Genomic DNA, 19,207 nt, shown 5'->3' with positions numbered 1-19,207 from the left:
TGTGTGGGGGCAGAGAGGCTCTCCAATGCAGTTGGACATTACACCCAGAGACTAAGAAAACAAAGTTTTTTGCCGACAAGGTAGTGAAAAGAAGCTAATGGACTCCGTTAAAAGGTCCCGACTGGAACTCTAAGACATGGGCTAGGGGGTAAAGGCCACTTGACAGCTAAAACAAGGACTGACAGGGAGACCATGACCTAAAGCCATCACGAAAACCAGAACAGCCCTGGTGAGTAAGACTGACAAAGTGGCCCTGGAGATCATCCTCATAAAAGCAGATGTAGGGAAACTGGCGTACAGAGTGACCACAGCTGATGTCAGAATACATCTATTTCTTTAAAACCTTGCACGATGAGGTCCGCCATCTCAACGAGACGAGCCCCCCCCCCCACAAACCTCAGCAGAGGATGTGGACAGAAGATCCCAAAGCAACAATGTGCTCTTTGTGGGCTTTGCGGTGGAATGAGCGAAATGCATTTCAGGCCGCGCCCACACCCACCCCCGGGCAAAGCCACTAACGCTCATAGCCTCCATCCTCAACCTTCAAGATGGCACTACGATCCTCTGGGCAGCCCTTAGGCATGGCACCCTGCAAGAGACTATCATACTAGTACATTGCAGAACAGATTACTCCTGAAGAAACTGAGAATTCAAACAGAAGAGAAGTCCTAGTTTTGTAAATCTCTGGAAGAGTCCTCGAAGGATGTCACTGTGTGGGACATGGGAGCGCTCATGCATCACCGAGCGGTGCAGTCCGAATGAAGACATTGGCGGATGAAGGATCAACAGCCGTGGTCTTGGAGGAGGGAGACAGCAAAATGGACACACCCAAATCCTGACTGCCATCATCAAGTGCCAAAGTGATCAGAGGCTAGGAGGGGGGGCTGCAACCCTGCGCCTGAACCAAGACTGAGGGGAGTTAATGGAGGAGAGACTGACTAAAAAGCGACTGTAAACATGTTTGATGCTGGAAAGGGAGGGCGACAGATGCCTCAAGCTTTGGTGACACAGGTAGTTCCACACTCCGTCTGAGGCGAGTGAAGGGTTATTTGAGGCATGGGAGGGAATAAAGGCTTCTAAAGCACACAGATGAATAGGAAGAGGACGACGCTCAGAGGTATTAGGTAAAACCGAAGGACCGGTCATGGAGGAAGAATGGGACTTCAGAGGACAGGGGATAGCCATTCTCTCCTAGAACGTCAGCTGCTTGGAGCACATATTAGAGGTGGGGGTAGTATCCCGATTCCTATAGAGTCCGGTTTTCTTACTCAAGGGGACTGATCAGTGAGATTGGGAAGAAGTATAAAGCTCTGGTGCATGCAAGATTTACCTCGAGATCCAGGAGAATGGTTGTAGCATGTAGATCTTTGCCTCTAATGGTTACTGAAACATGGGTACATTTGGGTGGGTGCCATGTAGGGAGAGTGAAATGCAAGACCAATAATAGTGCCATTCTGGTATTTCACTCCCAGACATCAGTCCGTGATGCCACAAAAAATGTGGAGATGGCTGGCACTAACTCCAGACAGGTGTACAGTACTGGGGTGGCACTTTAATCTTACTAGGAGAGAAGAGGCTGACATGCTAGTAAGAGGTAGCCAAGCAACTATGGATACTCTATTATTGGAATTATACCATAGCACTGGGGCTGACAAATCTTTGGAGGGACGAGAATCACAAAAAACAGGCAGCATTCTTATGCCTCTAGGACCGCAGGCTCTATGGTTCATCTGGACTACTTTCTGGGCCCATGGGGACAGAGTGGTAGATTTCAGGACAAAGGAAACCTACCCTAGGGGAATTTCAAATCACTCGCCAGTAAGTGTGCGGTTAATACAGTATAGAGTTCAGAAAGGCAGACAACTGGAAACTACAAGAATGGCATACCAAATTGTTACTTACAGCGAACACAGATTGCAAGGCAAATGTGGGCCCGGTGGGAACAGGCATGGTGGTTTAGGAAGTATATAAAGCTGTGATGAAGGGGATGTCTCATATCATAGGTTAGAGGAAAGAAGAGAGGTACTCCGAGTAGTATAAAATATGGAATGCTAGCGGACAAGATGGGAGGCAGAGTACATTCAGCAGCACAGTCGGGAATATCTGCATCAAAATACTATTGCTAGGGATACATAAAGCAGACTTGCAGAAGGGGAGGCTGGAGCACAATTTAGATCTAAGCAGCATAAACTGTATGAAGTGGGCAGTAAGGCAGGCAAATTACTTGCATGGCCCGCTTGGCAGAAGTAGGAGCAACACTGGATCCACAAAGTGGTTAATGTAGAGGGGAGTGTGGTAGACACAGCAGACAGAATAGCCCAGGCATTCGCGACTCAGTTAACTGGCCTGTATTGCCCTGGAATTGTACACTGTAAACTGTACTGCAAGAGTTTTTGGCAAACATTCAAACGCAGGTCTCAGCCGGGATGACGTTGAGATGTTGGACAGGCAAATTAGGATGAAGAGGTGATACAAAACTCCAGAGGGTGGGGGATAGAATTACCAGAACCCTATAGATTTCCAGCAGAGTTCTTCAAGAGTTTGGGGATCCTGGCGGGCGAGACTTTGTCATATGGGATCAGAGGACAGGGAGGAAGAGTTTGCATTGGGATGTCCAAACAGAAATAATAGTGCTGCTTCATAAAGATGGCAAGCCAGTAGGCCTCCCACTTGCCAATCACCCTGCTTAATATTGGGATGAAGGTCCTAGCAAAGGTACTGGGCTTCCACCTCTAAGTGATTGATAAATTATTTGCATCAGATCAATCAGTTTTATACGATCCACTCATCAAAATCTTAGACGGCAGTTTGGGTTTCTGAAGCGTTGTCGGACCCTATCGTGGTTCAGCTGGCTTTAGATGCCAAAAAGGCATATGACTGAGCTGAATGCAACCATTTGCTGGCAGTTCTGCCAGAAATGTTGTACTGGATAGGTCTATTTCATACCACCCCAGTGGCGAAGGTCTGAGTTCATGGGCAATGTCAAGGGAGATCAGTATGGGGAGGAGGATGAGGCTGCCCACTCTCCACCCTGTTTGTCGAGCATGGGTACTCCTGGCATATTGGCTAAGGGTAGATGCACAGATACAGGGACTGTGGTATGACTAAGAGGGAGAAAGCCCTATCCCTCTGTGTTTCCGATATGTTTTTATATCTGCCATACCTGTGGGAATGCATCCCCGGCATCCTGAATATCTTTGGGAGATATTCCAGGATACCCATTAATGAGCCTAAGTCCTTGACTTTCCTGATCACCCTTGGAGACCCCCCAGAGGACTGGACATTCCTGCTGGGGGTGTTCAGGTAACTAGGGATCTGTGAGACTGTGGATCCTGCTGAATTTCACTGATGGAACCTAGGAAGGGTCTTATGCGAGTACATGAGGGACGTGGGGCACTGGAGGAAGGTTCCCATGTTATTGATGGGTAGGGCAGCCCTCTACAAGGTGAGAAAGCCACCCAGATTCCTTTACATGCTACAGAAAACGCTATATGACATCCCTGACAATTTCTTTCGGATGATAGATTCTGTGACATGAACATAGTTATGGGATGGGGTACCCCAAGAACAGTGCTGCAGACCCTGACCAGGAACACTTGCCCTACCCAATCTCCAAATTTACTACAGGTCAGCACAGTTGGCTAGTGATGAACAAATGGGCCTTTGCAACACAGCGAGAACCCTTGCTGATGGTGGATAGGTGTGCAATGGTACCAGAAGGATACTTCTGCCGACTGTCTGGTAGAGAACAGGTGGTTCGACAAAAGGCATTTCACTAAAGAAGCCATTAGAAGATCTTGTACGGCCTAGCTGAATGGAATCAAGGATTCCATTGAACTTGGAGGATTGCACAATGTCCGATAGTATGTTATACTTAATTTCCACAAAGAAAAATCAATTCCAAGGAGCTAGTCATTCTCGAAACTTATGCAAGGGGAAACCTCCTTTAAAGCCAAGCCAGAAGAGCAGCAAATGTCCACAACATTCAGATTTGGTTAAATTTAACATTAATTGTTTATACTAATTTGCTATTGATTTTTCTCATCATTATGGTGAATGAGTGCCTGAACTATTATTCTACATACTTGTGAAGTATATAAACAACTGACATTCTGCAAGTTCAAGTAAAGGCCGGCATCAGCATTGTAAGGCGGCAGCAGATGATCAGTTGGAGTCATCCTGCTACATTTGCCCATATTCGCCACCATCTAAGGCCACGCCCTCTAAATTGGACCTGAAAATCTCATACAAGCAGGAAACCATTTAAACCCAGGGGAGAAGTCCATATCATCATTAAAATAATACATATATATTTTTAAAACATGACGGGTCAAAACGATGCATCCATGAAGCAAATGCAAATTAATATGCGTCTTTTAAGGAGTTTCACCTGCAAGCCTGTCAAAAATTGACTAGCAGAATTCACTTGTAAATTAAACACGCAGTCCAGACTGCAATTTCCTTCCTATTGAGAACAAAATCCACTACACCTTCAAAGATTGAGTTCTTGAATATGTTGTTTGACAAATACTATTGGAAAAAGACTACCACTCGTTGAACAATGCTAATTAAAACTGTTGCACGTCTTCAGTAATAACTGAACCTGCTTCATAAAGCGGTTTTCTTCCTAAAGATTACGTATTAAAAACCACAAGTGAGGTGAACAGGACTCACCGGACGCAGCTCTCCTGAATTATCCCTCCCCAGTCTAATAAAGCATGCAAAACAGAAGGCAAAGTATTAAGATTATTATTTCCTTCCGACAGCAGCAACCACTGGTTCCCTGTAGTCCTAACTCACTGTAGTCCTTCAGTTTTTTGTCATCCTGAAGTACCCGACCCTGGTAGATCAGCCTCTGCTTTTCAGATGGGATGCCAACTGACGTGGCTATGTGCTCCTTGAAGTCCTTTACTGTGATCTGTAAAATATCAAAAACAGAACATTAAAGAAAAAAGCCCAGCAAAACCTTCCCTTTTCACATATATTTTCTAAAGTGATGTTTACTGCTTGGCACAGAAAGCCTCCAAATATAACAAATACGTAAAAATGTTTTCACTTAAGGTGTATAGGAAGAGACACCTTCCCACCTGGACCCACAAATATACATTTTTGTTTAAATAAACCTGCTTAAAAAGCTCTCCTTACCTCTACTTCTACCGTGAAACTCCTGGTCTGAGAATCTAGAGTCTTCACCGTCACCTCAATGTTTTCAGACTCTGCCATGGTGTTTCAAGTGTTGCTGGATCCTTTCTGGAAGAATTAAACATAGCTAAAATCAATTTTAATCAAGCACCACAGCAATAAAAAAAAACAAATATGAAAGGACTACCATCACAGCAATGGGGCAAAGTGACACTTGTAGTTTTAGGGTTTTGTTTAATCACACAGCACGCTATTCCACAGTAACCAACAATAAATTATCACCAGAGGTGATTCTTATCTGCCTTAATGTGTGGTCCCCAAATATTGCAAATAGCTGGTTCAATTTCAAAACATCTTCAGTAGAAAACATCCATGGAAACCTACGAATGATACCCATTGTCTAAAGCAAAGGCTCCATATCAAAGGAGCTCATAATATCAGTGTTTTGTCCAGGTGAGAAACAAAAGGCAATAGATAATTTGTGTGCTTGTAGCAGCCAACACCACTCACTAAATAACCAACCAGGCACAGAAGACAGAACACTGCATAACTACCTCCAGTAACTAAATAGCTACATATGGACTCCACAAATCTCTCATGAACTGAGCGACATTCCAATTTCTTGCAGAACACTAAGCATTGCTTCCAGTGTAAATAGATAACACTTTATGGGGAACAGAGTAGCCCTACCTATTCTCCTTTCAAATCTCTTGATTGAACCATCAAGTTTTCTACCAGGTATCTCAGTAACCCTAAAGCGCCCCATTGGAAACCACACTGGGCAGACCATTGTAGTACTCTCCAGGAACCGTTAAACCATATATCGATGGACAGTTCAAAAAAATCATGTTCCTAGGAATAATATAGCTCTCATTACTTAATCACAACTGGATGGAGCTGTTGAATATATTTTCCAGGAACCACAAAACAATATTTTCCGGTTTCGTACATCTGGGTGTGGTGGAACTATCAATAATTACCTGGGAACCAAGCATCTCTGTCCCTCAATAAATGGCATCAGTGTGAACTCAACACGAGCAAATGCTACACATAGGTATTTTCTCAGAACTGATAAACCCTCCCCCCCCCCCCCCCATCTCTCCCCCCTATATTGTTCCTTGCATCTCGTAATTGTGCCAAACGCTATAACATTCTCACTAGGAACTAACCAAACACCGAGGAAAGCTACTAACACCACTGGTTTATACTATCCCTGCAATCTGCTTTACAAGGCTAAGAGGAGTGGATAACCGGAGTAACTCTTCCGCTCCCACGCCACATGACGTCGAAGAACCTCATTCCGGATTGGCAATTACCTGCCATGCCCCACCCATTACAGAGAGAGGTAATGTGTATTGTTGGTGGGGGCTTTGTGGGGATGTCTGGGACTTGAGACCCTCAAACCCCAGACGGCAGATGACCTGGTTTGATATATTTTGTTGTATGTGGTGATGTTAATGCGGGGACAGTGGAAGTTGGGGTGAAGAATGGAAAAGGGGTCTCCTGAATGGAGCAATATATATTCCCATGCAATATTTAATCACATTACAACATGCGGGACTCCGATTGACTGCTGGAAAGATATTTGCACTGATCCTAACGTAATGGGCCAGTAAGGCACAGACACAGCTTGCGTGTCTTGGCCTGCACCTCGCAGTGAAACGTAGATGGCGGGCCGACTTTATGCCACTTCCTATTTGGCTTATGTCAGAGGGGCTTTAACATGGATTAGGGCAGGTGTCCCCTTTGAGCTAAACCACCCCATTATAGATAAGGAAGGTAGATATGTTTTTGGGGAAGGTAGATTGTTTGGGAGGTAAGTTACACTGGGAAGCATCTACACTCCGAACCAATACCAGATTTTCTTCCTCCACTCACATGGCCGGTCTGACGGATAGCCTACTGTTAAGAGGCTATTTTAATTGTGGTCAACCCCACCGCTGACCAGGAGCAGGCAAGACTGGATTGGGCACTGGGGGATGGTGGATATTTGGAGGAACCAGCATGGAGAGAGGCGTGACTTAGCATACTTCTCATATCTATAAACTACACACAGAAATAGCGATTTGAATGCTCAGAGCCTTACCCAACCTATTGTATACTCTGAATACCTGGGGAGGACTCTATCCAATCATTGCCCCATTCTCCAGGGTTTTCAGCCAGTAGGAAAGCACCTACCTGCCTGCCCCCACGTGGTGGCTCAGTCCAGCCTCTCTGGAAGACACATGCTACCGTGATTACCTAGCAGGGGTGTTTTCAGATTATTTCACTCCTGATTCAGGGTTCTGCATCTTCGACTCTAGTGAAGTGGGAGGCTTTTAAAGTTGTAATACAGCGCTACTGTATCGGGCAGATGGTCAGTACTCAGAGGGAGTGGAGTAGGGAACCCCAAACACTAAAATATAAACCACATACCTTGGATAGAGCTCTCGATACCCAGCCAGAGATACTGGATGAGATTCAGGAGATGAGACCAATTTAACGTCACTCTGGAGAGGATGCGTAGTCATGACTACAAACAATACTTTAACAGGGTGCACAACGAGGAAGGGAAAACTGGCTGACTGTTAGTATGGCTCATTAGACCGGACTCTCAGGGGACCCCTATTACATAGATCCAACAGAGAGATGGGAGCTGTCTGCACACACCCACAGCAATCAATGAAGAGTTCTGTAATTATTATGAAGGCTTGTAGGCTACCCCAGAGCCCCTATCGACGGAGGCCTTGTTGGCCTTTTTAACAGCTATACCTCTGAATAAATTACCTGAATACTGCAAAGAATTGGGGTGGGCCTGTAATAACGTAGATCTGGGTGGAAGCAAATGGCGAGGGGCAAGACACCAGGCCCGGACAGCCTTCAGACTAAGTTTTATGTGTCCTACGCTGGGACCTTTGCCCAGCAGTTGGAAAAGCTGTATTTGGACTCATGGCAGCGCAAAACACTTCCGGAGTCCACCAATGATGTCGTGGTTATTCCCCTCCCTAAAACTAGGACACAGTGGCAAGTCACTGAATTCCACACCCTCTCTATGATGAACATAGGCCTTAAAATCCTTAGTAAAGTGTTGATCCACCTGCTGCTCCCGCATCTACGGGCTCTGTTTCATGAAGATCAAAGCGGCTTTATCTCCACCCGCGTGAAGACCTCTCAGAACCTAAGGCAGCTTTACCATGTGATGCACCCTCCTGGGGCCCTTGCAACAGAGACACAGCTGATGTCAGAGGGCCTGGAAAAAGAGTTCAACCAAGTGCAGTGGGATTATTTATTTGATGTGATGTCAAAGATGGGCCTGGGGGAGAACTGGGTTAAATAGGTCAGATTACTATACACAGCTCCAACGGCCCGGGTCAGAACTGGTCAGCGCTCTTCCCATAATTCCAGGTGTGTAGAGGTACGCGTCAGGAATGACTGCTGTCCCTGCTGCCGTTTGCCCTTGCCATTGAACCCCTCGCAGAGAACCCCCTTTTACTTTACTGCTGGGCAGCTATCTGCTTCAACAGATGCTGGGCTGGTCACAGCCGGAGACTGCTATCAGCAGGGAGACCTGATGGAGCATTATACCTGCCGCTGAGCAAGTTCCTCACGTATGAAGCATTGGCGCAAACGTTTCAAGACTTGTGGGCTAGGGAACAGGAGGAACCCACAACAAACGTTGTCCTGCATCACTGAGGAGTATAGGAGCAGATTCAGGGAGGCCAACAAGACCCATGGGCAGACCTGTGAAGATTGTTTTTTTACTCAAAGAAAACAATTTGAGGTTGGTTAGATGGTAACAATGTACACGATTTTGAAGGGATGTACAATTCAATTATGAAGGACCACATTTTATGCAAATGTCACTAAGAGAAACATCAATTCCTAGAAGAGCTAGGTCCACTTTCCCCTCAAGAATTTTAGGAAAAGACCGATCACTGGGTCAAAAGAAGGGTCACCAAAACTAACACTGGTGGGTGGTTGGGGGGTTGAGGGGAGGGACACCAAAAAAAACCTGATTTCCCTCCCTCCCCCAACCCACCCTCCTTTCCCTAGGGGAAGAGGGTAACCCTAAAGATAACAGTCTTCACCAAGCCCCAAAAGCCTGCTCAGGAGGGTGAGCCCAGAGTCTCTACAGTCCCAGGGTGGGTACCAGGGGAAGAACTGGGATCCCAACAAGGTTTGGTGTCATGATTGTAAGTCAGTATGACACCGAATTGAAGATCCTAGCTATAAGAATACCTCTAGTACACCTGCACTTGCTGATGTCCAGATGGGATCCCAGGTGTGGCCTGACAATGGCAGTGACCCCACTGAGGCAGCGTTAGTCTTTAAGGGAGAGGAAGAATTAATCGATCGGTGATGCCTGGCGCATAATATAATTAATGGATCCAGAATAGAGGTCTTGAGAGATGCTGGGGTTGCTGGTTCACTCAGATCAGTACCAGATTGGAAGGTCCTATCTAGTCACCAATGCCAACAGTATCCCCAGTCATTTCATGGCTATGGTCATTTTGGGTGATGGAGAAGGTAAGGTAAATTTATTGCACAGTTAATTAAAACTCACAATTTGGAATACACAGCTTTAAAAGAAATATATGTCAAAGATAAAAATTAGTTATCAAAAGTTACAATTATGTGAAGTTCATGTTAACGGTTTACTTTTTGTTATTGTTCATTTGAGCTACGGACCCAAAGTTATGCTCAAGGGCACTGTCTTTCTGTTGCTCAGTTTCCTCGTTTTGTGTTTCCTTGATTCTCTCCGTCGCTGCATCAAGGAATTTTGTAAATCGGCAGTTTAGTTGGGTCTCCTGCGGATTGAAACATAATTTGACTGCCTGTCTGTAGGATCTAGTGCCCTTCTGATTCCATATTGCGCCTAGTAAGGATCTCCTTATGTCCGTTAAGCCTGGGCAGATGCATATTATGTGAATTAGGTCTTCAGGTCCTGCTCCGCATAGGCGGCAAGATAGATCTTCCTGATTCCTTTTCCATGGGGCCAGATGAGGGAGAATTGGTAGTATACTGAGTCGCAGCTTTAGAAATTTTTCTTTGATCTTCTGTTTGAGTCCGTGGTCCAGGTACGCTTGAGGCTTTAATGTTTTGTAGTCGTTTAGGACTGTATATCCGTGAGCCCTTTTTGCTAGAGTTTCCTTATCTTCTAGTAGCGATATTACTTTTGTTACTTTCGTGACTAACTTTTTAAAGCCTTTATAATCTACTGGGGTGTCCCAGAGGTCAGTCAGTTCGAGTCTTTCTAATGATTCGGTCAGGTACTTTCTTGCGTGTGATCCTTCGTCGCTGCAGCTCTATCCAAAGGTGTATCAGAAGACGTGGGAAACCCAATATACCCTTGTAGGATTGGGCAATAATTGGTTAAAGCAGGGGATGGCTACAAGGGATTTAGTTAGTAAATCAATTGAGATGAATGTAATGGTTATTCATAGGTTCTTTTACTAGATTGAACCAAGTGCATCCATAGCATTACTCGAATATTAATCACCAGTTTTTACAAGAGCTAAACAATACAATAAAATAACGAGAAGAAGCACACAGCAAAGGAAGGTTATGTTTGAAAATATTTGTATTGAAGTAAATCACAAAGAAAATTTCATGGGGACAAAAAACAGAACAAAACTTTCAAGTAAAAGTTATGAAAAGCAGTGTATCTATATCAGCTGGTCATTTCATAACAGTACATCAACTTCATTGATACACAAGAAAATCAGAATCATAAATGCATCATGGCGTCCTTCAGTAAAAACAATGCTGGGAAGTTGATGTCTTTGGTCGACGTTTCGGTCTTGTATGTTGTCATCTATAGGACCATCATCAGGATTTAATTTTTCATCAAAATAACCCCTTAGATACGTAAAAAGGTATCAGGATGATTTTCAGAAATGGTTTCTAGTTCCGAATGGATAGTGGTTGCCCAACGAATCTGTTGAAGCTCTTCTTTTTATTCAGAGCTTTATATCTGGATGTAGGCGGACCGTTATCCAGAATAATCAGAAAGGATCGTGATATTAGGTACGAAATAGCAGGTCGGTCGAAAATCAGGGATCACTGTCTCGGGAATTCCTCACAGTCTCCAGTTGACTTTTGTGATTTTTCAACTGGAGACTGTGAGGAATTCCCGAGACAGTGATCCCTGATTTTCGATCGACCTGCTATTTCGTACCTAAGAAGCTGTGTGCTTCTCGTTATTTTATTGTATTGTTTAGCTCTTGTAAAAACTGGTGATTAATATCAGAGTAATCCTATCCAAAGGTGGGCATTTAAGGTGCCTTGCTCTGCGTTTCTAATCTTGTGCCAGCATTTTATAAAGCTACCCCTTCTTTCCACTGTTTGTTTTTGAACCCCGAACTCCAGACGGATTTGGGCAGGAGATACATAGCTGGGTAGCTGAAAGATGGTTCTGTAGGTTTTACTGATCACTTTGTCGAGGGTCGGTGCGTCTTTTCCGAGAATTGATTCACTCCCGTATGTCTGCGTCGGTTGAAGGCGAGCTCTCAGTACTTGTAGAAACGGGTCAAGCGTACAGTCTGGCAGTATTTTCTTCAGAGGCTTCATAGCAAGATAACTCATGGTGCCTTTTCGTTGCAGCGTCTCTAATTGGGGTTTAAACGAACCTCTGCTGTCTACTAAGACCCCCAGGTACTTGTAGCAAGTTACATGGTCCAGTTTGTGTCCGTCCAGGTACCAGCTATTTTTTCTGGCCTTCTTGTAGCTCACAGCCATAGTTCTTGTTTTCTTTAAGTTGATAGTTAGTCCGTTGCGCTGTGAAAATGAGCTGGTAGTGTTTAGAAGATGCTGGAGGCCGATTGGAGTACGACTTATTAGGACCAGGTCATCGGCATAGAGGAGATTGGACAGCGCGATGTCTCCCAACCGTGGGGCGTGCGATTTGATGCTGTCCAATTCCCCTGGTAGGTCTGCGAGGAAAAGATTAAACAAAGTAGGGGCTAGGACGCACCCTTGTTTCAGGCCTTTGGATGTGTTGATTCGCCTAGAGGTGTGTCCCGTCTCCCAGCTTGATCTTGACCCAGGTATTGGTGTGAAGTAAGATCAGCTGCTTCAGGAGGGGTTGTGGTATCCCCCATTTTTCAAGCTTACGCCATAGTTTGACCCAATCCACATGGTCGAAGGCTGAGCTGGAATCTATAAAACATAAAAACAGCAAGTTCTTTCCTACTTTGGCCATGTCTGTCAGCAGGGTTAGTGCCATGACGTTGGTGTTGGTTCCTTGTTCTCTACAGAATCCTGTTTGGTATGCCGGGATTATATGCTTTGCTGCTGCCCAAGTTGTCAATTTGTCCAATAGAATGCCAGCGTAGTATTTTGCCCCTATGTCCAGTAGGGCGATCAGCCGGTAGTTGCAAGGATTGCTCCTGTCTCCCTGTTTATAAATTGGGCTTATGATCGATCCTTTCCAAGATTCCGGGCAGGTTTCTAATTCCTGTATGCCCACAAAGTGGTACTAATGTGTTGCTCCAGAATTCGGTGTCGTATTTAAAGATTAATCAGTGGTATCCCATTTGGGCCTGGAGCTCCTTCCGATTTACCCTTTGAGTTTTTATCCGATCCGCTGTTATGTTGATTTTATTTTCTTTACTGATTGTTATTTTTGCTATTAGTCATTTCCCCGTCAGCCTTATTTTGGTCGTGTTTTTCCATTATACTTTGTGGGGTTACTGGTCCCTTTTTCTACCTTTCCTGTTTCGTTGTCCCTCTTGTTGTTCTCTATATTCTGTATTGTCACGTCTATGGGGTTGCCTTCGTCAGTTTGGTTAAAGTGGTTATGCAAGTAGTCAGCCCAAGCTGCCTCTGATATGTATGAGCTTATTCGGTGGTGCCCTGGCCGCTGCAAGCTGTGAATTGTTTGCCAAAATTTGGCGCTGTTTTTTAGTTTTGAGTCGTGCTTTATTTTTGCCCAGAGTTAGTCATTTGCCTGTCTTTTGGTTTCCCAGATTGCCTTTTTTAGGCTTGCTTTTAAACCGCGTAGGGTGTCTTGCAGAGGCTCTTTTTTAGGCTGTCTACGGAGTTGGTGCAAAATTCGCTTTATCTTCCGTTTAAGTCTTTTGGTCTCCAGTGTGCTTGTCTTTCTTGATATAGACATCGGAAGTTTGCCTTTAAGCAACCTTGGTTTTGTTGCGTATTTGATCCCGAGGGTCTTCGTGTACCCTTCCCAGGCCTCTATTGGGTTTGTAGCCATGTTGCCCTGATGAATTAGCTCCTTCGCGTTTGTAGACAGTTCTTCGATGTTATCTTGTTTATATCTTATACGTTTGAAGTCTGATGTATATTCGGACCCGGGGCTTGCCCTGACTTCCATGGGACTCTCTCTGGATGTCCTTAAGACGATTTCTTGTGGTAGATGGTCACTTTGGTCGCTAACACCCAGTTTAAAAGATGTGATGATGTCAAATAGAGGGAGAGTTGCAAATAATTAGTCTAGATGGGAGGAGCTTGTTGCGGAGTGGTAGGTTGATGCTGGGGGGGGGGGGGGTTGTCTTCTTTAAACCGGCCATTCAGCATCCTTAGGTTTAATTGCTCTAATTCTTTTAGCAGTTGATTTGAGCACCTGGTTTGTTTAATTGGGTGTGCTTGTGCTTGCGTTGGAATTCCCCAGGCTCTGTTGAGTTCATGTGCTAATTCGTCATCCGTTGCGGTTCCAAGAAGAAAGAGATTAAAGTCACCTGCCAGGATTAAATTCTCAACTTACCCCTCTTCCCAAGATTCTTGCTGTCTCCTTGACCAGCTCTCTTGCACCTTTCCGTCTGAGTTTCGGGTGTATGTAGGAATTAATAATAACGTGGGTATGGCCCGGCTTTCTGGTGTGAATTGTTATGGCAGTCGCCTGCATGGCGTTGGGGGCTATAGTTTTAGTCTTTATTTCCTTCATTGATCCTATTGTAAGGATTGAGGCAAGGATCATCAGCCCGCCGGAGCTATGGCCAAAGGATGAGGTCCTGGTGGCTGGGACGATTTGCGTCGTGTATCCTTCTAGGACTAGCTCAGTTTCTTCCCAGGTTTCTTGTAATAGTATCAGGTCAAAAGACCTTAAGTATTTTAGTGTTTCGTAATCATCCAATTTCTAAGTCAAGCCATTTATGTTCCAGATGCATACTCTGAAGTTGTTCGATGTTGTGTGCGTTGAGGATTGCGCAGGCGACCCTTGTCATTGCCCACCTCTGTTTGTTATTGTTTGCTGTATTATGTCCGGATCGGGAGTTGATGATTTCCTTGTTACCGTTTTAGTAAACAAGGGCCTCCCTTGGTGGCCTGGAGACTGGCTGAGAGCTCCTTTTAAAATTGATGTAGCTTTGTGCAGGCGTTCTTTTTCACTCTCCTTTAAGAACGGTGTTGGGTAGGCTGGACTACCTGGTTCCAGCTTTATTCCCCACTGAGCGAATTTGTGGAGTTCTCCTAAGATCCGATCGACCAGATCATTAGATGACCATGTTGTCTTTGTCGTTTCTGGTTTATTCTGTTCTAGTGCGGGTTGGAATTCGATTAGAAGTAGGTGAGGTGATGCCTTCCAAACCCTTGATCGATTTAATCAGTTTTATTATATTTCCTCTATTCAAGGTGTCCATTCTGCCTCTAGATTTATACTCTGGAGCAAATATTAATAGGTCATTCTCGTTTGATGGAATGGCTCTGGTTACTTGGGCTACGGTTTGTTCGGGAAAGTTGGCCCAGTCGGAGAGTTGGTCATTGTTATTGTAAGTTATGGTTGAAGTTGCCCTTGATTTGGGTTGTTCCAATTCCTGCTCCAGGACCGGCTGTTTCGCGTTTTGTGGCGTGGCCCTTGGTCGACTGTCGATATGACTCCTTGCTGAGCTGCATAGGTCAGTCTCTTGCTCGAATCTTTCCCGCTGTTGTAAGTGTTGTGCCTTTGTGACCTCCTTTTGGCCCGAGTGATCAATTTGTCTCTAGTGCTTCTTTTGATCTTGGAGTTGTAAGTTTGTTGGGGATCCTTGTACTTGCCAGTTTTTTGCCCAGGAACGGGGGCTGCTCGACCTGGTTTGAGAGTGCCGCCGTCTCTTCTTGCTCCGCTTGGTGTGGAGGTTCCGGCGACTGCCCGTCCTGTTCTTGGACGGTGGCTGTCATTTTCCTGTTCCTGCCCTTCCTTTTTTGTTTCCGGCGGGTTTGTTAATTTGTTGGCACCTCTGTTCGCTCTTTCTTGAGGGGAGAGGTTTGGGAGTGAGTTTTTTGGCGGTTGGCTGGCATTAGGGGAGCAGGTCTTCTCGTTTTGGAACAGTTTGTTCTCTACTTTTTTTTGTGATCCCGTGTGTTTGGGAGTCTCTAGTGACGTTTCCCTCATTGGCTATGTCTTTCGAGTCCGATGATGCGATTGGTTTCAGATTGTCCAGGAGATTCTCCAGCATTGTTGGTAGTGTTGATAGTTTGTTTATTATTGGAGAGCAGTCGCATTCTGTTCTTGCAAGCGCGGAGAGTTCTGCTGCTTCCTGGCCCCTTTTCATGAGACCGTTTAAGTCTCCTAATTTCCTCTCGATCCCTGAAGTGAAGTCAGCTAGAGTTTGCAGTACTGGTAACTGCATGTCTAGTTTCTCTGATTGATATTGTAAGGCTGTTGCTGATAGTTGAATTGTGTTTAGTAGGTTTGCCCAGAAGGTAAGGAACGGGCTTTTGCTCTCGCTCTCTGATCTGCTAGTGGGTTATGGAAGGTTTTAGATTGTAAGCCGCCACTAGATCATGCCACTCCTGTGATGCAAGGAAGGTCATGTCACTGTCTATAGTGTATGAGTTCTCCCTTTGCTGGTTTTTTGGTGTGTTGGGGCGGATCATTTCGCTCTGCTCTTTTAGGGTTGTTTGGGGGCCGTCTTGTGCGCTCTGCAGCGTCGGTGAAAGACTGCTGTTTGGACGAGATGCCACTGTCCTTTTGTCCCGTGTGCTCTGGGATATTTGCCGCGGCCATCGAGTTAGTTGGGCGCCCCAATCCTGTGGGTCATGATGTTCTAGGATGATGGAGACGTCTAATGCTCTATCTGTGCTTGACCCGCTAAGAAGTGAGTCCTTGTCTGGGGAGCTTTGTGTTTTTATCCTTCCGAGCAGAGGCTGTGTATCCTGAAGGCTTTATAGTTCGGCATCGGGTGGGCTGCTGAGCTCAACTGGCCGGTCTGTTGTTGTACATACTACTCCGTCTTCTTCGTTTTTAGTCATTAGCCTGCTTTCAGTTGATGCCGTGTTGTTAACGGCATGAATGTCCGCTACTATAACTTTTAGGGGTTTTCCTGTTTCCAGTGTGTTTTGTACTTGTAGTGGAGGATATTCTAACTTCCCAGGCTCCAGAGGAGTTAGTAGACCTTCTAGGTTTCCATTTTTTGTAAAAATTGCTGCTCCTGGATGTTTTAAGAACGCAAATTTCGTATAGATCTTTGGTTGGTAGGAGTATGAGGTTTTCCTAGGTGGTTCTCCGTCAATGGTTATGAGATCTTCAGTTCTGACTCTTTTCGCTCCTTTAGATGAATTACTTGGTTTTGTTCCATTATTTGGGCCCGTTGTAATTTCTGGGTTGTCGTCTTTAGTGGCGTCCGAGCCAGTGAACCAGTGGCAGCCCGGGTCGTCACCGATTTCTTTGGCGATTTTGGCATCGTTAGGATTTTCCTTTTCCTTAGTGGTTGTTGTTTTGCAGGGGTCTTTGTCTGTAGGTGGTAGGGAGGCTCCAGCATCTTTTGTAGCCCCCTTTTTCCGTTTTGATACTGATTTTGTAAGGATCTTCTCACTTTTCCTGACCTCATAGCTGGCCGGGTGGCAGTTGAGCTAAATAGCTAATAGCTGGCAGCTAATTGTTGGTTTCGACTCGCGGAGGCTCGCAGCTGGGGTCAGTGGGGGACTGTGAGGACCAGCAGAGCCAACACCAAGCCGAGCGGAGAAGGTCAGCAACTACCGCCTAGCAACTATCCCACCTCTGGCTTTCAGTCCTTCAGTCCCTCTGCTTACTCCTCTTCACGGTGTCTCCGGGACTGCAACGGTCGGCCGCAGGCGCAGATGCCGCACTGCTCCGCTCTGGGCTCCCAGCTCCCCCGGCTCACCCCCGCACGAGCCTCTGGGGCTGCTGGAACTGCTAGGGCCGCGTCGCCCGCGGATCCTTGTTCCCTGCGGTTGCAGCTTGGCTGGGCTCGTGTCTCAAGATACAGTAATGTGGGGGAAGACGGGGGCTGCCGCATAGGCTGCTGGTAGATTTAGTTCTGTGCGCCGCGTCCCCCCTCCACACAGCGGCCGCACTTGGATATGGCAGATGTGCGGCGGTGGGAGGTGGGCGGGCACAACAACGCAGGCAGCGGGACCAACGAAGGTGGACACGAGGCAAACACCCCCGTCCCGGCAGGTAGGGTCACAGTAGATTGCCACAAGGTAATTTCAGGTCAGTCTCACAACTCAGTGATGTTCTCTCTAAATGAGTCTCTGCATGTCCCCCGCCCCCGCGTCACACATTCTCTCCCAACGTGAAGAGGCAACGCGGTTCCTGCTGTTGATCAGCGCAGGTCCCACTATTAATTTCTCTAGTAATCAGCTTGCTGTCAGGCTAACCGGGGGCACCGCCATCGGATTATTGATGCTTTGTTCTGAAAGTGGATATCGGCCCGCTAAGGTTAGTTACCGGTTGTCTCCACTCACCGGATGATTGTAGCCCGCCGACGACTAGACAGCAAACTACCGCCAAAATCTCAGTTTTCAAATTTTCTCCACAGTAAGGCTCCGAGAAAGACAGGCGTTCCGATTTCCAGCCTGGAATCGGATAAGATGATTAAGGAAAAAGCTTTGTTACACTCCCCACTCAGCCGAGCGGGAAACAAGATTTCAGTTTCGGCCGGACACCGGAGGGGGCAATCCAGCGTCTCCCTGTCCGCCGAAGAACAAGGTAATAGACAGTGACAAACATTTCCCTGGTTGGAGCAAGAGGGTGCAATCCTACGTCTCTCTGCCCGCCGACGGAGAAAACAAAGACATGTAACAACCAGGGCTCAGCCAAGCAGCCGAGTAGAACGCGAAGAGTACCAAACCTTAACACAGCAGGCGCTGTGTCTTATACGGGAAAGCGTAGAATCCAAATGGCTCCGCGGGAACTGGGTGTCTGCCACAACTGATCCTTTCCCAGGACGAGAATCAGATGGCGCTGTTCCGCTACACTGCCCAAAAGGTACTTCTCACTTCTTCCTCTTCCGCTCCTTTAATTTCAGAGTAACTGCTTTCGTCAACACACTCTTTTCTCGGGCTTCCCTGGTCTCTCTCACAGGATGTTGGGGCGTCAAGGCAGCAGCAGGCTGGGGCACCCGGTTGTCGTGGGTGCAGGACTTTGGAAACACTCAGCAGGGCAGGTTACAGTCCCCAGGCCCTTCTGGGCGCAGCTGCGGCTTTGAAAACTAGTCTTTAGCGTCTCACGCCAGATGCGTGAGATTTGGCACGGTTCTCTGCGCTGCGTTCGGCGATGTCTTGCGTGCCAGTCGGGAGCCACCCCCCAAGGGACGTCGGCCCTGGCGGGTAAACTGCCGCTGGGGCTGCCGATGACGCCGCAAGCCCGCAGCGGTGACAGGCAGGCAGAGGTTCAGCGGCAGTTTGCAGAGGCAGGTAGGCCGGGGCTGCTGGCGGACGTGCGGTGGTGCCGCGGGCGGAACGCTCCACTTGGTGCTCCGGTGCACGGGCGAGGGTTGGGCCCCCTCCGCTCGTCGCCAATGTGGTGGGCTGCTTTGCAGGGCGATGCAGGCCTCACTCGAGTGCTTAGAGGCAGCGCGGGGGCAGGCTACGCAGCAACAGTCATCACACGCCGACGAATTGGGCAGTCAAACAATGGTGATGGAGAAGGGGGAGGGATGGGAGTAGTTAGACAAAAAGGATATGTTGTGTCCCCAATTGTCCCTGTAGAGTGTTTGCTTGGATATTATTTGGAGACTTCCCTTTGGGCTGAAGTCAAACTGAGAACCTGTGCCAGAATTTGGTTTTGTAACCACAAGAGCACAGAGCAGAGCTCTGGGTGACAGATGCCAGATCCTGCAAGAATGGACCAGCCTTCCAAGAGAAAGGCCAATGAGACTGGGGAACCAGCTACTAAACAGATCCA

The 19,207-nt window shown here is 46.7% G+C and overlaps 1 protein-coding gene across 7 annotated transcripts in view; it reads right to left on the bottom strand.

Moving 5' to 3' along the window:
* BAG6 (BAG cochaperone 6) overlaps positions 1-19,207 on the bottom strand; it is a 440,475-nt gene that overhangs the window by 378,656 nt on the left and 42,612 nt on the right. For all 7 annotated transcript variants that reach the window (XM_078645986.1, XM_078645987.1, XM_078645989.1 and 4 more), the window contains exons 2-3: positions 5,146-5,250; positions 4,801-4,918 (exon numbers count right to left, since the gene is read on the bottom strand). In XM_078645986.1, the coding sequence (XP_078502112.1) occupies positions 4,801-4,918; positions 5,146-5,223 (196 nt within the window). In that variant the 5' untranslated portion in view covers positions 5,224-5,250. The remainder of the gene's footprint in view (positions 1-4,800; positions 4,919-5,145; positions 5,251-19,207) is intronic.

Source organism: Lissotriton helveticus, chromosome 5_1, assembly GCF_964261635.1.
Source record: "Lissotriton helveticus chromosome 5_1, aLisHel1.1, whole genome shotgun sequence".
Classification (NCBI taxonomy): domain Eukaryota; kingdom Metazoa; phylum Chordata; class Amphibia; order Caudata; family Salamandridae; genus Lissotriton; species Lissotriton helveticus.
This window is presented reverse-complemented; position numbering and strand designations above follow the sequence as displayed.